Raw genomic sequence first — 14,480 nt, 5'->3', positions numbered from 1 at the left:
TGTGTTAGTTTGATTGGCTCAGAAGTCACCATTCCAATATGTCACCCTCAAAGTAATATGCCTTTTGATATGGCTCTGCTATTGTGTGCTGTTTGTGTGTTCATCTGGGGGCATATTCCTGCCATTTTCAGCCATTTTGGGGAGCTCAAGTGTTTTAAAGACAATTTGTGTCTTGGGGAAAAAAGTTGAGAACCCAACTACCCGAGTGTTCGGAGATTAAGGTATCAGTCAAAGTCAAAGTCAAGTCAAAGTAGCTTTATTGTCAATTACTTTGCATGTTAAGACATACAAAGGAATCGAAAAAAACGTTTCCCACTCTCCCACGGTGAAACATATAAGTGCACACGCACAACAACAGATAAGACAGGACATATACATATAGTTATAAACATTCAGATACATGTACAGCAGCATAAGTTTACTTTAAAGTGAGCCTTACCTCTTCTCACTTTGTGCGGTCTGTTTTTGATATTGCAGAGACCAAACAGTTTTCCAATGAATAAACGGGGAAGGACTGGGAGGAAGAAAGCCCAGACGACTGTGAAAGACGATGACGACGACGAGCAAAGCCCAGATGAAGAGATTGAGTACCTTGAAAGCGATGAATCTGAAGAAGAGCCAGAGCCAGAGCCTTCAACAAAGTCCAAATATGTGCAGCCTCCCGTGTCGGAGTGGATACCGCGACACACTGACACAGCCCTGCAGACCACAGACAGGATTCTCAGTATTCTTTTCTTCAAACCCCCCCCCGTCAGACAGGATCAGGTCCAGAGTAGTAGCCAGACCGAGATTAAACCGAGATTCACGTCCTCGTCTGCTCACTACACTGTTCTGGACCGGACCGGTCGTCCTGTTGACCGCTACAAAGCAGAACAATTCCAGACTCCTCCAAAGAGACGGGTACAGTAAAACATATATAATTTACATTACATTTACATTTAGTCATTTAGCAGACGCTTTTATCCAAAGAGACGGGTACAGTAAAACATATATCGTTGACCAATTGCAGATTACCTTCACAACAAACTCATTTCTTTTTCGAAAGCCAACATTTCCTCAACTCTGGGTTCATTTGGTGTTCTTCTCTCACGTTTCTCCCCTTTCATTTCCTTTTAAAGACTTACGAAGAAGAAATGATCCTCGTGCCCCAAGCAGATCTCAAAAACCTCTATCCCTTGGTGGGGACCAGAGTTCTAAAAATGGTAAGGACCTTGTGTGGAGAGTCATCTTTCAAGTTCAAGTTCAAGTTTATTATCATTTACTCATAAACAGCATTTGTCAGTAATGAAATTCTTTGTGCTCAGTGTCCGTTCAACTTAGAGAATAAATAAATTAAATACTGGAGAATGGAGAAAAAGGGTAGGAAAAAGAGAAAAAAATTGTAGTGCAAAAAGATATTTCAAGGACAGTTCAGCATCCTGATGTGGGTAAAAACTATCCCTGTATCTGCTGGTACGGGACCTTTATACTCTTGTATCGCCTTCCAGAAGGCAGGAGGGAGAAAAGACTGTGGCAGGGATGACTAGATGATTTTAATTACAAATAAGCAATAATGACATTTGTCTTGTGATGGTGCTGGTGTGTGATGGTGCTGGTGATGGGATATGGGGATATTGCATGAGTTCTCTTGGTAATGCTTTGGAAATAACATTAGCCTACACAACATGCAAATCTCCTCTGTGATGGTGGTGTATGACTTAGAAATATTTCCAGTTGCTCATCCAAGGATTGGCTGCCATTTATTGAATCTATGACATAGTTAAGTCAAATGTAAATAAGGTTTACTTGCTTAATGTCACTTGTAGCTTCTTCCCCTGTTGTGTCCTTCTAGCAAGAAGCATCAGACCGTGGCGCTGGTGAGGGGGAAGTAAGGTGTTCTAGTGCCGCTTCGCTGCAGAGAAAAGTTGAAGCCAAGCTCCTCATCTCCTGTCAGGATGAGCTCAAGGAAGCCGTCTCTTCATGGCTGGGCAATGTACTCCTACCTCTGCCAATCTTCGAGACACAAAAATTGGAAGGTGTGGGGACGTCACTTTTTTTTTTTCAAATACATTTTGTTATCGACATTTCACATGATTTTAAGGTCGGGGCATATGCTTAATTTTCAGTTGATGGTTTTGTATTCCAACTTTTCTGTATTTAAAGTGGATGTTGTGAGAGAGCGGTCAGCCAACGTTGAGCTCTCAAGTACTGCAGTTTTCTTGTTGCTTCTGAAGGTGAGTTCATATGCCTCCCTGAAGTACTTTTTGGTGATCTTTGTGTGGTTACATGTCTCTGTAATATTGTGAGTTCTTTTTTGTTCTGCATTAGATTCTTCATATTGATACAGGGGGTTGCAAGAAAGTGATTTCAGCACGAAAGGATCCGGTAAGTACAAATATATATAACACATACTGTATATTATTGCAATAATAACATTGTGGTGGAGGTTTTCTAATCTCCTTGTTTTGTCGTTCTCCTGTAGGCTGTAACTGGGACCCGGCATAACCCAGGTATTGGCATTGACTGCACTTGCATTGACAAAACAGCCCAACCAAGAACTTCCATGAACAATCAAATAGTCTATTTGTATTCAAGTGTAGGTTTGGGTACATAACACATCCTCTTATCCATGGTGACTTCATATTTTAAATCATATCAAACATGTACATGCAGGAAGCTTTTCCAGGGGCCCCATGAAGTGTGTGTTTCAATCACAATTATATATATATATATTATATAAATAAATATATAAAAATGTCTGTAGAGTGAACGACATACGTGTGATTATTCACCAGACTTTTTTCTCAAAGGACTATTTCCATCTACAGCTCGGCAGATGATTTGCAACAAGAACGTGAAACTGACTAAGCCAAGACACAACACAGCGGCCTCCCAGCTCAGTCACATGAAGCAGCAGCAGCAGCAGCAGCAGCAGCAGCAGACGTGGTTTCAGCTCCAGCACCCGCATCTGGTCCAGCTCCAGCCAAAGCAGCCTACACAGCTGTCTCCACATGTCAACGTTCAAGTGGCACAGCCTCAGATGGCTCTGCACGTGCAGGCCTGTGAAGGCCCGCTCACACAGCCTCAGCCACGGTTCACTCAGATGCCGCCGCACCTCTTGCTCTCACACAGTCACCAACTAGCACAGCCTGTGCTAATGTCCTTGATACCCCCTCAGTCCACATGTAGCATGCCTTTGTCTAATGCTAATGCTACCAAACCGTCTAAGCGCACCAGGAAACCTGCTGTTAAAGCCAAGGAGCTAATAGAAGACGCAGATGCTAATGCTACCAAACCGTCTAAGCGCGCCAGGAAACCTGCTGTTAAAGCCAAGGAGCTAATAGAAGACGCCGATGCTAATGCTAATGCTACCAAACCGTCTAAGCGCGCCAGGAAACCTACTGTTAAAGCCAAGGAGCTAATAGAAGAGGCCGATGCCAAAGCTAAAACTCGATCCAGGCATAAGAGACCGCGTCTGGAAAAGAGCCTCCCTGCAGTCTCACCAGTCGCCTGGATCATCAGTCCCACCGCGCCAACACCTTTGAACACCCAAGGCAACAGTATGCTGGCTGGCAACAGTATGCTGGCTCTTCCAGCAGCTGCCAGTGTCATTCTACCCAGCCCTGGTCTATTTCCACGTCATACTACCCAAGCAAACGTTCCTTGCCCAAACATGCCCGGTGTCTTCCCAAGCACCGTTGTCTGCAGTTTGTCTGAGGTCCCAGTGCCCACCCAGGTCATGGCGATGCCAGCGGGTACTATACCCACCTTGGTCAATACTAATGTGCCCGGCATGGCGATGCCAGCGGGTACTTTACCCACCTTAGTCAATACTAATGTGCCCGGCATGGCGATGCCAGCGGGTACTATACCCACCTTAGTCAATACTAATGTGCCCGGCATGGCGATGCCAGCGGGTACTATACCCACCTTAGTCAATACTAATGTGCCCGGCACCACAGTGGCTACCTCTTTGCCCAGCGTCCAGAGTGGATGCTCTTCGGCGTCCCCAGCCACATTGTTCTTCACCGTGTCCTCTCTCTCCTCGTTGCCACCGAGGTCTGAACCGGTCCGGAGGCCGCCCCTACTCAAAGCGAGGCCCCTCCTCGCCCCCTCACCAGCTCCATCTGTGCCCCTCCTCGCCCCCTCACCAGCTCCATCTGTGCCCCTCCTTGCCCCCTCACCAGCTCCATCTGTGCCCCTCCTTGCCCCCTCACCGGCTCCATCTGTGCAGCGTGCAACTGGCACGTTCCATCAGCATGCTGCTGTTAGACTTCTACCTGCAGGAAATCTATCAAATCAAATTCCGCCCCTAAACGCCCATTTTGAGCCAACTCTAATGTTCCTGGAGGATGGGGTCGCTATCCAAGACTGGAGGAAGGGGAGGAACGGCGTCGCTATACCTCAGTCTGACAACCCTCAACCATACCTTCCTCCTTTTGTGAGCAACACCAACACCTTGCGGTGTCTTCTCAATGCCAAGGCGACGCTGTTAAAACATTCTTCCAGGGTCCTGCCAAGCAGTGGTGGAGAGGCAGCAGCTGGAGACGCCACGGCAGAGGAGCAGCAGTTGGCGGCCGTCAGGAGGATAGTTGTCGAGCGCTTTAGCTGCAATCCAGCCTACTTGACCCTGAAGGCTCGTTTCCTCTCCTGCTTTACTGTGCCCGCCCTCCTGGCCACCATAGATCCTGCCAAGGATGCCGACCCACACGATGATGATGATGATGTGTTTGAAGTCAAAGAGGGGGTGAGAACTTAATGATTTGGATAAACCCCCTCAATAAAATGTCATGACATGTTGCTCATGAACGACTGAATACATTCTCTTGATATAGAATTGAATACTCCTTTTAAAGCCTTAAAGCTCTGTTTCTTTTTCTTCATTCCTGAGCCATGTCCTGTGTTTCCCCTGAGATGTGAAATGGTTGTCGGTTTTCCTTCCCTGCCCCCAGTTCATGGGAATCCTCTCAGCTATCGTGTGTTAGTGTGATTGTGTGTGTGTGTGTTTGTGTGTGTGTGTGTGTGTGTGTGTTCCCTCCCTGCCCCAGTTCATGGGAATGTCATCTGATTGTTTTCCATGATTGGTGCTCAACAGTGTACAGCTATGGAGCACCACTATGGAATCAGACCTGTGCAGCGTGTTTGTTTGTTTGTTTGTTTGTTTGTTTGTTTGTTTGTTTGTTTGTTTTAAATACAAAGATTGGGACTCAGTCAGTTTTAACCAGCACACAATGACCAATTCAGCATTGTTCTGGTGTTGTTCCTCTATGTTTTTCTTAATTGGATGTATGGTTAATGTAAGGTGAATAGAGAGACAGACAAGTTGATCTTGTATTGAATATGTTGTGTTCATTATAATTGTCTGTATCGTGCTGTTTGCATGTTGTAGTTTGCAATGTTTTCTCACTCACTGCCCTGTTTAAAGAGTTTGTGTGTGTGTGTGTTGCATTGGCCTGATACCTCGTGTCTATCCCTCAAGAAATAGTTTCAACATTTGCACAGATTTTGCTTCAGGTGTTGTGTTTCAGCATTCTTTTTGTAAAAAATGTAAATAAAACCGTTTAAATTAAATGATCAATTCCTGGTAAGGGGGGGGTACAAACACTTATGTTTAACACTTATTTTCCAAAGTGATACAAAAGTCATATAATGTGAAGTGCAAACAAAGTACAAAGCATACACATGTACTACAGAGCCACTACAGACCACAGAGCCACAGATAAATATCACAGAGAATAATAGGCCAGATTAAAGAGGTATGTTTTAAGATCTCGCTTAAAGAGATTAAAAAACCAGATTAAAGAGGTATGTTTTAAGATCTCGCTTAAAGAGAATAATAGGCCAGATTAAAGAGGTATGTTTTAAGATCTCGCTTAAAGAGAATAATAGTCCAGATTAAAGAGGTATGTTTTAAGATCTCGCTTAAAGAGAATAATAGTCCAGATTAAAGAGGTATGTTTTAAGATCTCGCTTAAAGAGATTAAAAAACCAGATTAAAGAGGTATGTCTTAAAATCTCGCTTAAAGAGAATAATAGGCCAGATTAAAGAGGTATGTTTTAAGATCTCGCTTAAAGAGAATAATAGGCCAGATTAAAGAGGTATGTTTTAAGATCTCGCTTAAAGAGAATAATAGTCCAGATTAAAGAGGTATGTTTTAAGATCTCGCTTAAAGAGAATAATAGGCCAGATTAAAGAGGTATGTTTTAAGATCTTGCTTAAAGAGAATAATAGTCCAGATTAAAGAGGTATGTTTTAAAATCTCGCTTAAAGAGAATAATAGGGCAGATTAAAGAGGTATGTATGTTTTAAAATCTCGCTTAAAGGTTTCCACAGTTCCAGCCATTCTGAGGTCCTCTGGCATGGTATTCCAAAGGCTCTAACCCTGTAATGGTCATCATAGCTTGACATTCCCAAGGGAGTCTCTTCATGCTTCACAACTGTTTCATTTGTTTATGCTCCCACATGGGTCTATAAACTTTATTTGTGTAGCACCTTTCATACAAAACACTACAGCTCAAAGTGCTTAACAGCAAAGAAATGATGTGCACAAAGAAATGGCATGCACAGTGATCCGCATAAAAATAGACATCATAAAAACTAGGATAGAGTGCATAAAGTGCTCTTAGACCTAAGGGCAGCTTTTGATACGATTGATCATGACATCCTAATCAATCGTCTTGAAAAGTTAGTTGGGCTTTCTGACTCTGTTTTAAACTGGTTTCAGAACATTCATCAAAGGGAGAAAGTTTTACGTCAGGCTTGGAGATCATGTGTCTAAGAAACATGACATCTGCTTTGGGGTTGCACAAGGGAGCTACCATCTAATGCTGGTTTATTGGAGGTAAATAATAATATTAGTCAACTTTGCTTCAGCCTGGCCATCTATGAATTGCTTTTGAACCAAAAATTCCCTTTTAGTCTTTGTTAAGATTAGGTTGGCATCAAAAAACACACAGTGATGGTCAGAGATAGGTATTTCAAATACTGAAACATTATCAATGTTTAACCCTGTTGTTATTACTAAGTCTACAGTGTTACCATGTTGATGTGTGTCTTCATTTACATGTTGGGTAAGTTCAAAGTTGTGATGACATTAATATACTGTATATTGCCATCCTGATGCAGTCTGTTGGCTATCTTACAGCTGGCCATAAAAAAAAGTTCTGATGGCTTTTTCTTAATGGATAAAATATACTCACATATTCCATATTTTATAGCATTGACAGAACAGAACAAGTCAAGCAGGTCTCACTCAGAAGACTACATTGTTAAAGCTTTGAGTCCATCTGTTGAATAAAGGGAAATGTGAAAAACGGAAATAACCATTTAAAGGGAAGTCCACTCTTGCTCAATAAAACATGCTTTCCTCTTTTGGGGCCTCAACTCTTCTGAACTGACGCTGAACAGCACAGACAGCACAAAGCCCTCGCACCAGAGAGAGCACTGTTCTGGTGGTACCGCGAGCATGACGGACGATATGAGTGTTTTGGACCTGGATGAGGACTGCTGGTCTCAGCTTGAAGACTACAGGCTTCTGCTCATCAAGACCATCGAGCCAACGCGAATAACGCCGTACCTGCGCCAGTGCCGGGTCCTGAGCAGCGAGGACGAGGAGCAGATCTATAACGATCCCAGTCTTGTTATCCGAAGACGAAAAGTTGGTAAGATACGGTAGGTTTTTTTTGTTACCTTATTTCTTGAGTTCTGTCAAACATGCTTAGTTATTTTGTTTAATTCCAGGTGTGTTGCTAGATATTCTCCAAAGAACTGGCATAAAGGGATACACAGCATTTCTTGAGAGCCTGGAGTTGGACTATCCTCAACTGTATCAAAAGATCACTGGGAAGGAGCCTGCACGCGTCTTTTCCATACTAGTGGGTGAGTATTAACCCTGACTTTAGTGGTTGTAGTAGTAAACATAGCATTGGCAGGCAGATCATGACCTTATTTGTTGGTTCTTATGAAGTCATCCCATTAGTTTTTTCTGTTATGACCACCACTGCACCATCGATTTTTCATTGACAATATCATATTGTAAGACTTAAACAATCCACATGAAACTTGGCATGATTGTAGCCCCACATGGTTGATAAGGAATATAAGGTTGGTTTCCCTAGGTGATGTGAGTTGATTGACAACCGTTTTATGAGAATGTTCTGAGAATGTTCTGAGTTGGCCTCTAAGAGGCGCACTACCCTAGCTCATTACATCTCGTGTGTGGTGTAGTGTGTAGTGCCACCTAGTGGTATGTGTGGGGTAGTGCCACCTAGTGGTATGTGTGGTGTAGTGTGTAGTGCCACCTAGTGGTATGTGTGGGGTAGTGCCACCTAGTGGTATGTGTGGTGTAGTGTGTAGTGCCACCTAGTGATATGTCCAATGCAAACATCTAGCGCTTCGCTAGCCAATATCTTGTGTTGTAAAGGTTAAAGGTAAAAGGTTAGGTACATTTGACACGCTGCCCCACTACCACATTCTTTGGACACCTGCTCTTATTAGAGTTTTGAAGGCGTATTTATAATGGCATATAGAAGGCATATCCAATAATAATAATATAATAATAATTGTCAGACTTTATTTAACAAATCATGTTGCTACAACAAGTTAGACCATGTTTTCCTCTGTTCCTATGACAGTCTGGTCTGTCCTTATGGAACATCTAAAAAATCATTCAGTCTTCGCTTGGGGCTGTTTGCCCATTGTGCTTGGAGCCCCATAGGGATTTGCATCGATGCACTGGCAGATGTATTCACAATGCCATTGCCCTGATTCAAAAGTATGCACCAAATACAATTTCGGATGAACTCGAGATGCATCGTTTCTAACATTTTTTGCATCATTAAAAAATATATATTACGTCTCAGCCACCCATTACACGTTTATTGGTCGGTCGTTATAGCTTATTCTGGTAGCATATCCACTGCGCATATGACACAGAATCCTACAGAAGCCACTACGATTGCATGGTTCAGTGGTGAAGAAAAGGCTAGCTTTATTTCTAGCGTAGACTAGAAAATGACTCCTAAACTTTTAATATTTCAGTTCATGAATAGACATTCAATATCCATACGAAATACAACTTTTGTTCACTCCCTGAATTGGTTACGTAGGGCTTGTGGTCGAAATCTGATAATAACCAGTCTAATGCGACATCAGTCTTTGAATTGGTTAATAGTAATGAGTTTATTAGTCTTCTGCAGAAGGATCAGAAACACACAGAGTCATTATTAGGTATGCCTATCTTATTTTCTGGCTTATAATAGAGGTCCATTATTCAGGCTACCTGTGATAAGGATTGCTAAAATAACATATTTTCTATTACATGACAGTTTTGAGCAATGGAGGTGTCTGACAAGTCTGTTTACGTCATGAAGAATACACTTTCTTTGAGAGTTTCCTGCCGTTGGTAAAGATCAATTGCGGTCAACTCGGAATTCCACAAGCTAATGTTCTAAAAACGCTGTCCATGGACAAACATCACTTATTGTATTGCTCACTTGTAAGGCCATGGTTACGGATGTGTGAGTACCTCTGATTTGTATACTATGTAAAGCCATTTAAACATGAGAAAAACAAATGGGATGAGAAAAAGCTTTCACAGTCAGCATTATTTTCTCTACATTCATTCTATTTAACCCTCCTATTATGTTCAAATTTTACCCACATCTATTATGCTTGGGGTCAATTTGACCCCAGCAATTTAAACCTCCAAAAAATTATTATAATATATTTTTTTACCCAAGTGTATGTGTCAGGTACTTTAGGTTTGTTTGTTGACTACCTAAATAGCCCTTAAAAATAAAACAATACCCCCACCCACCCCCCTTATACATCCAGAATACATGTTACGCTACTATGGAGAAATATGCAGATCACCATCAAATCTCACTGATTGACTTAAAATTGGAAAGAGATATCCTTCTGGTGTTTTATGGCTTCATATTATTTCTAAGTACATATTGTTGTTATCTATAACATATGGAATAGAAAACTATTTCTGTAATCAAGAATAGTAACAATGTGATAAAAAAAGTTTATATTTTATACAATTAAAACAGCCTGGGGTCAAATTGACCCCAAACAACACCTATGCGTAAAGCATGTGTACAGGACATTGAAAACATATCATCATGTTAATTTTGTGTTTACCCAGTTCTCCCCATTAGATTAGGAAAAGTCATTAAATATGAAGCAAAAAAAACTATGCCAATCATTTATTTAGAGACGTTAAACATTGAAAAGGGTCAAATTGACCCCAAACATAATAGGAGGGTTAAGTCCTCTCTCCTTGTCGTAACCATGTGTATCCATACATATAGTCAATACATTGATTATCTTCGACTTTCCAAGCATTTGTATCCGAAGTGAAAAGGGGGATGTGAAAGCGAACGGCGAGGGCAGACCTGTGGTCCCACTATATCAGCAATAATTAGAGAGCTCTCCAACAACAAAGTGCATCTTGTTTCTATATCAGCACTGATTAGAGAGCAACAACAACAACAACAACAGCAAAGTGCATCTTGTTTCTATATCAGCACTGATTAGAGAGCAATGATTGTCTCCAACACAAAGTGCATCTTGTTTCTATATAAGCACTGATTAGAGAGCAACAACAACAACAACAACAACACAAAGTGCATCTTGTTTCTATATCAGCACTGATTAGAGAGCAACAACAACAACAACACAAAGTGCATCTTGTTTCTTCCCCAAGACACGGTAGGTGAGTCTGGCCTGACGCAGTACTTGATGAGCGAGGTGACGCGCCTGCAGAAGCAGGTGGAGGAGGAGCACCGGCGGCTGCAGGAGGCGTCCAAGCGCGTGGCGACACTCGACGACACCGTGAGGCAGCAGGAGGTGCGAGAGCGGGAGCTCCAGAAGCAGCAGGAGCGCGTGCGCCGCCTACGGGAGGACCGCGACCGACTGTGGGACGAGGCCCGCCAACTCAAGGACGAGAACTACAGTCTAATGCACGACCTCACCAGATTGAGCGAGGAGAAGAACAGCGCGCTCATGAGCAACCGCGACCTGCAGCTGAGTGTGAGAGAGAGCCGGAATGTTCTTCATATATTTTAGCCTAATGTACAATCAACAGTCCTACTTTCATAAATGTTATGTGCACTCACATAAAGAAAAAAGCAAGAATGAGAATGTTTTTTATCTTGAACTACTACTACAAACTACATCATACTCACAAAATGTTTTTGTTTTTTTCCAGATTGAAAAGCTTAAGCACAGCTTGATGAATGCTGAAAGCGACTCCAAGATCCAGCGCAAGCGTACCATCACACTTAAAAACGCCATTGAGCTGAGGCCCAGCCCCGACACAATCTGGAAGCTGCAGACACAGAATGACCTTCTCACAGCACGCATTCAAGAGCTGGAAGATTCCAGACAAGTTGAACATGTGTTTGATTGTTTACACATAACATGGGAGTCATTTTAGTGATTGAAAATAGAATGATACTCTCATATTATGCTCATAATCACTGTATGCTACCACAGGAACCGCCAGAACCCGACGAACAAGAGATTAGTCGTCAAGTAATGGAAGACTACAAGCAGCACGCCTGCACTCAATACCAAGAACTTGTGAACAGCCTCAACACATTACGCAGAGAACTTCAGGAGGCGGAACAGCTACGCAGCAAGGTGAACCAGCATCTTAGGACTCTTATACAGAGTACTGTACCCCACATGTACCTCAAGGTGAACCAGAGTACTGTACCCCACATGCCCCTCAAGGTGAACCAGCATCTTAGAACTCTCATACAGAGTACCCCACATGTCTGTCATATTAGTGTCATATAATTATAATATTATTATTGTGTCTGTCATATTAGTGTCATATAATTATAATATTATTATTGTGTCTGTCATATTAGTATTATATAAATATAATATTATTATTGTGTCTGTCATATTAGTGTCATATAATTATAATAATATGATTGTGTCTGTCATATTAGTAGTATATAAATATAATAATATGATTGTGTCTGTCATATTAGTATTATATAAATATAATATTATTATTGTGTCTGTCATATTAGTGTCATATAATTATAATATTATTATTGTGTCTGTCATATTAGTATTATATAAATATAATATTATTATTGTGTCTGTCATATTAGTGTCATATAATTATAATATTATTATTGTGTCGGTCATATTAGTATTATATCAATATAATATTATTATTGTGTCACAGAAATCACAGAAAATATGGTATTGTGAAGTAAATTGTAAATTTTTGAGAATATACACTAGACTAATTTGGAATGATTGTGGGGGAATGTGTAATATTCTGTTTGATTTCTAGTACTTAGAGGAGAAGGAATGATTGTGGGGGGATGTGTAATATTGTTTATATAATATAATATTCTGTTTGATTTCCAGTACTTAGAGGAGAAGGAATGATTGTGGGGGGATGTGTAATATTGTTTATATAATATAATATTCTGTTTGATTTCCAGTACTTAGAGGAGAAGGAGGTTCTTGAGCTGAAGTGTACTATGTTGAGGAAAGACTCCAAGATGTACCATGATCGCATGGAAGACATTTTGAAGCAGATGGAACAAGTCATTAATGAGAGGAATAAGGTAAAAATGGATTCTTGAACACTCATTTGAGAAATGCTACACACACCTGAATCTGAACGGGATATAAATTGTAACTCTACTGTTAGCGGATACCACTCTTGTACCTTCGTCCATCAAAAATTGTCATAAACATGAACATAAACAAGTTTCATAAACATGAACATAAACAAGTTTCCGGGGCAGGGTTTCACACACATCTTTCTTGTAGGAAACTCAGAAAAAAAAATATTTTACCAGCCAAATTGGAACGTTTATTGTCACATAATTGTATATTTGTTGTAAACGCAAATATAACTTACGTTGGATGGATGAAAGAATTTCAAAAGACTGTTTTAGGTACAGTGACAACAATGTTTCCTGCCACTATGAAAAAATATCGTCTCCCAACGCCGTACGCTGAAATCAAAAGTGTCCCGTGTTTATTTCAAAAGTGTCCAGTGTTTATTGGTTCAATTTGGCAGGGAGGATCCCAGCGACTGGTTGGGCATAGGATCATATTAACACTTTAACGCAAACTGCAGTTTGTTTCCAAGGATCCTCTGTATTGATTGTGACTTGTTCCATGACTTTATCCCATGTAAATAGGCTATGTCGACCAGAGAGGAATACCACAAGGAGATTTCCCAGAGCCTCCAGGAAAAGGATGAGTATCGCAAGCAGATCCGTGAGCTGGGGGAGAGATGTGACGAGGTGCAGGTCCAGCTCCTGCGCGCCCAGGGAAAGGTTCTGTCCTTACAGACCCAGCTGCGACGACAGAACTGCCCCTACCAGGTTCTCAGAGAAGCCCTCTGGTGGCTAATTCAAGTAGTTCATTAATGTATCCAGGGTTGGGATTGATCAAGAACACAAATAAAGTTTAACATTCATAAAAAAAAATCTTGAATAATATAATACAGATTTCCATAGGCATCAGACGTTGAGGATAGTTCCTTGGCAAGTTCTTATGAGGTAAAAAAAAAAATAATGTTTTCCTTCGAGAAATTCTGGAATTCTGGAATGTTCAAGAAGCCAAGGAACCATCTTACAGTAACAGTGGAATTGTTGTTTTTCTACAGCTGAGAAGCCAGACCAGTGAGGAAGAGTGCCTAACTAAAGGTCATTGTTCTGTCCCTTGTGTTTCATCACACAATTTGAAAAAATAAAGACATACCTGTATAGAGGGTTTGTCACTGGTTGTGTAGATTTCAGTGTGTACTTTAATGTTTGTGTTTTTGCAGCCAAAAAGGAGTCGCAGAGTCAGGCATCAGGGGAACGTAATGTTTGCGGGGCGATTCCAGACGGTGGTGGTGGTCTTCCTTCAGACAAGAGCACAAATGAAGACACGGTGAGATGATGGGATGGAATCGTGTGTGTTAAACCTCTTTGTGTGTTTTGTGTGTTTAGAACTGTATTTAGATCATTACACTGTTTTTATAGAAATTCAGTTATGCGTTATATACATACGAAAGGCCAGAGCGGGTTTTGTGTGTGTGTGTGTGTGTGTGTGTGTGTGTGTGTGTGTGTGTGTGTGTGTGTGTGTGTGTGTGTGTGTGTGTGTGTGTGTGTGTGTGTGTGTGTGTGTGTGTGTGTGTGTGTGTGTGTGTGTGTGTGTGTGTGTGTGTGTGTATACGAATCAGAGAGTTTGGGTTTAAACTGTTTTAAAGGCCAGAGCGGGGTTTGAGCGGGGGAATCAGAGAGTTTGGGTTTGAACTGTTTTAAAGGCCAGAGCGGGGTTTGTTTAACTTGCATGAATAAGAATCAGAGAGTTTGGGTTTAAACTGTTTTAAAGGCCAGAGCGGGGTTTGTTTAACTTGCATGAATAAGAATCTTTGGTTTAAACTGTTTTAAAGGCCAGAGCAGGGTTTGTTTAACTTGCATGAATAAGAATCCTTGGTTTAAACTGTTTTAAAGGCCAGAGC

The 14,480-nt window shown here is 41.4% G+C and overlaps 2 protein-coding genes across 4 annotated transcripts in view; both read left to right on the top strand.

The window, feature by feature from the left end:
• snapc4 (small nuclear RNA activating complex, polypeptide 4) overlaps positions 1 to 5,556 on the top strand; it is a 28,677-nt gene extending 23,121 nt beyond the window's left edge. Inside the window, exons 19-25 of one of the 2 annotated variants that reach the window (XM_042710409.1) lie at positions 478 to 900; positions 1,119 to 1,202; positions 1,832 to 2,015; positions 2,143 to 2,213; positions 2,308 to 2,364; positions 2,462 to 2,489; positions 2,808 to 5,556. In XM_042710409.1, the coding sequence (XP_042566343.1) occupies positions 478 to 900; positions 1,119 to 1,202; positions 1,832 to 2,015; positions 2,143 to 2,213; positions 2,308 to 2,364; positions 2,462 to 2,489; positions 2,808 to 4,738 (2,778 nt within the window). In that variant the 3' untranslated portion in view covers positions 4,739 to 5,556. Of the gene's footprint in view, positions 1 to 477; positions 901 to 1,118; positions 1,203 to 1,831; positions 2,016 to 2,142; positions 2,214 to 2,307; positions 2,365 to 2,461; positions 2,490 to 2,789 lie in introns of both variants that reach the window. The other variant, XM_031584813.2, reaches the window with a different exon arrangement.
• Positions 5,557 to 6,776: 1,220 nt separating this feature from the next.
• The window catches only part of card9 (caspase recruitment domain family, member 9), a 9,240-nt gene continuing 1,536 nt past the window's right edge, over positions 6,777 to 14,480 (top strand). Inside the window, exons 1-10 of one of the 2 annotated variants that reach the window (XM_031585282.1) lie at positions 6,777 to 7,641; positions 7,721 to 7,858; positions 10,692 to 11,017; positions 11,196 to 11,375; positions 11,483 to 11,629; positions 12,457 to 12,582; positions 13,168 to 13,353; positions 13,489 to 13,530; positions 13,638 to 13,677; positions 13,800 to 13,906. In XM_031585282.1, coding sequence (XP_031441142.1) covers positions 7,446 to 7,641; positions 7,721 to 7,858; positions 10,692 to 11,017; positions 11,196 to 11,375; positions 11,483 to 11,629; positions 12,457 to 12,582; positions 13,168 to 13,353; positions 13,489 to 13,530; positions 13,638 to 13,677; positions 13,800 to 13,906 — 1,488 coding nt within the window. In that variant the 5' untranslated portion in view covers positions 6,777 to 7,445. Of the gene's footprint in view, positions 7,642 to 7,720; positions 7,859 to 10,691; positions 11,018 to 11,195; positions 11,385 to 11,482; positions 11,630 to 12,456; positions 12,583 to 13,167; positions 13,354 to 13,488; positions 13,531 to 13,637; positions 13,678 to 13,799; positions 13,907 to 14,480 lie in introns of both variants that reach the window. The other variant, XM_031585281.1, reaches the window with a different exon arrangement.

This window comes from Clupea harengus, chromosome 18 (genome assembly GCF_900700415.2).
Source record: "Clupea harengus chromosome 18, Ch_v2.0.2, whole genome shotgun sequence".
NCBI classification, from domain to species: Eukaryota; Metazoa; Chordata; class Actinopteri; order Clupeiformes; family Clupeidae; genus Clupea; species Clupea harengus.
This window is presented reverse-complemented; position numbering and strand designations above follow the sequence as displayed.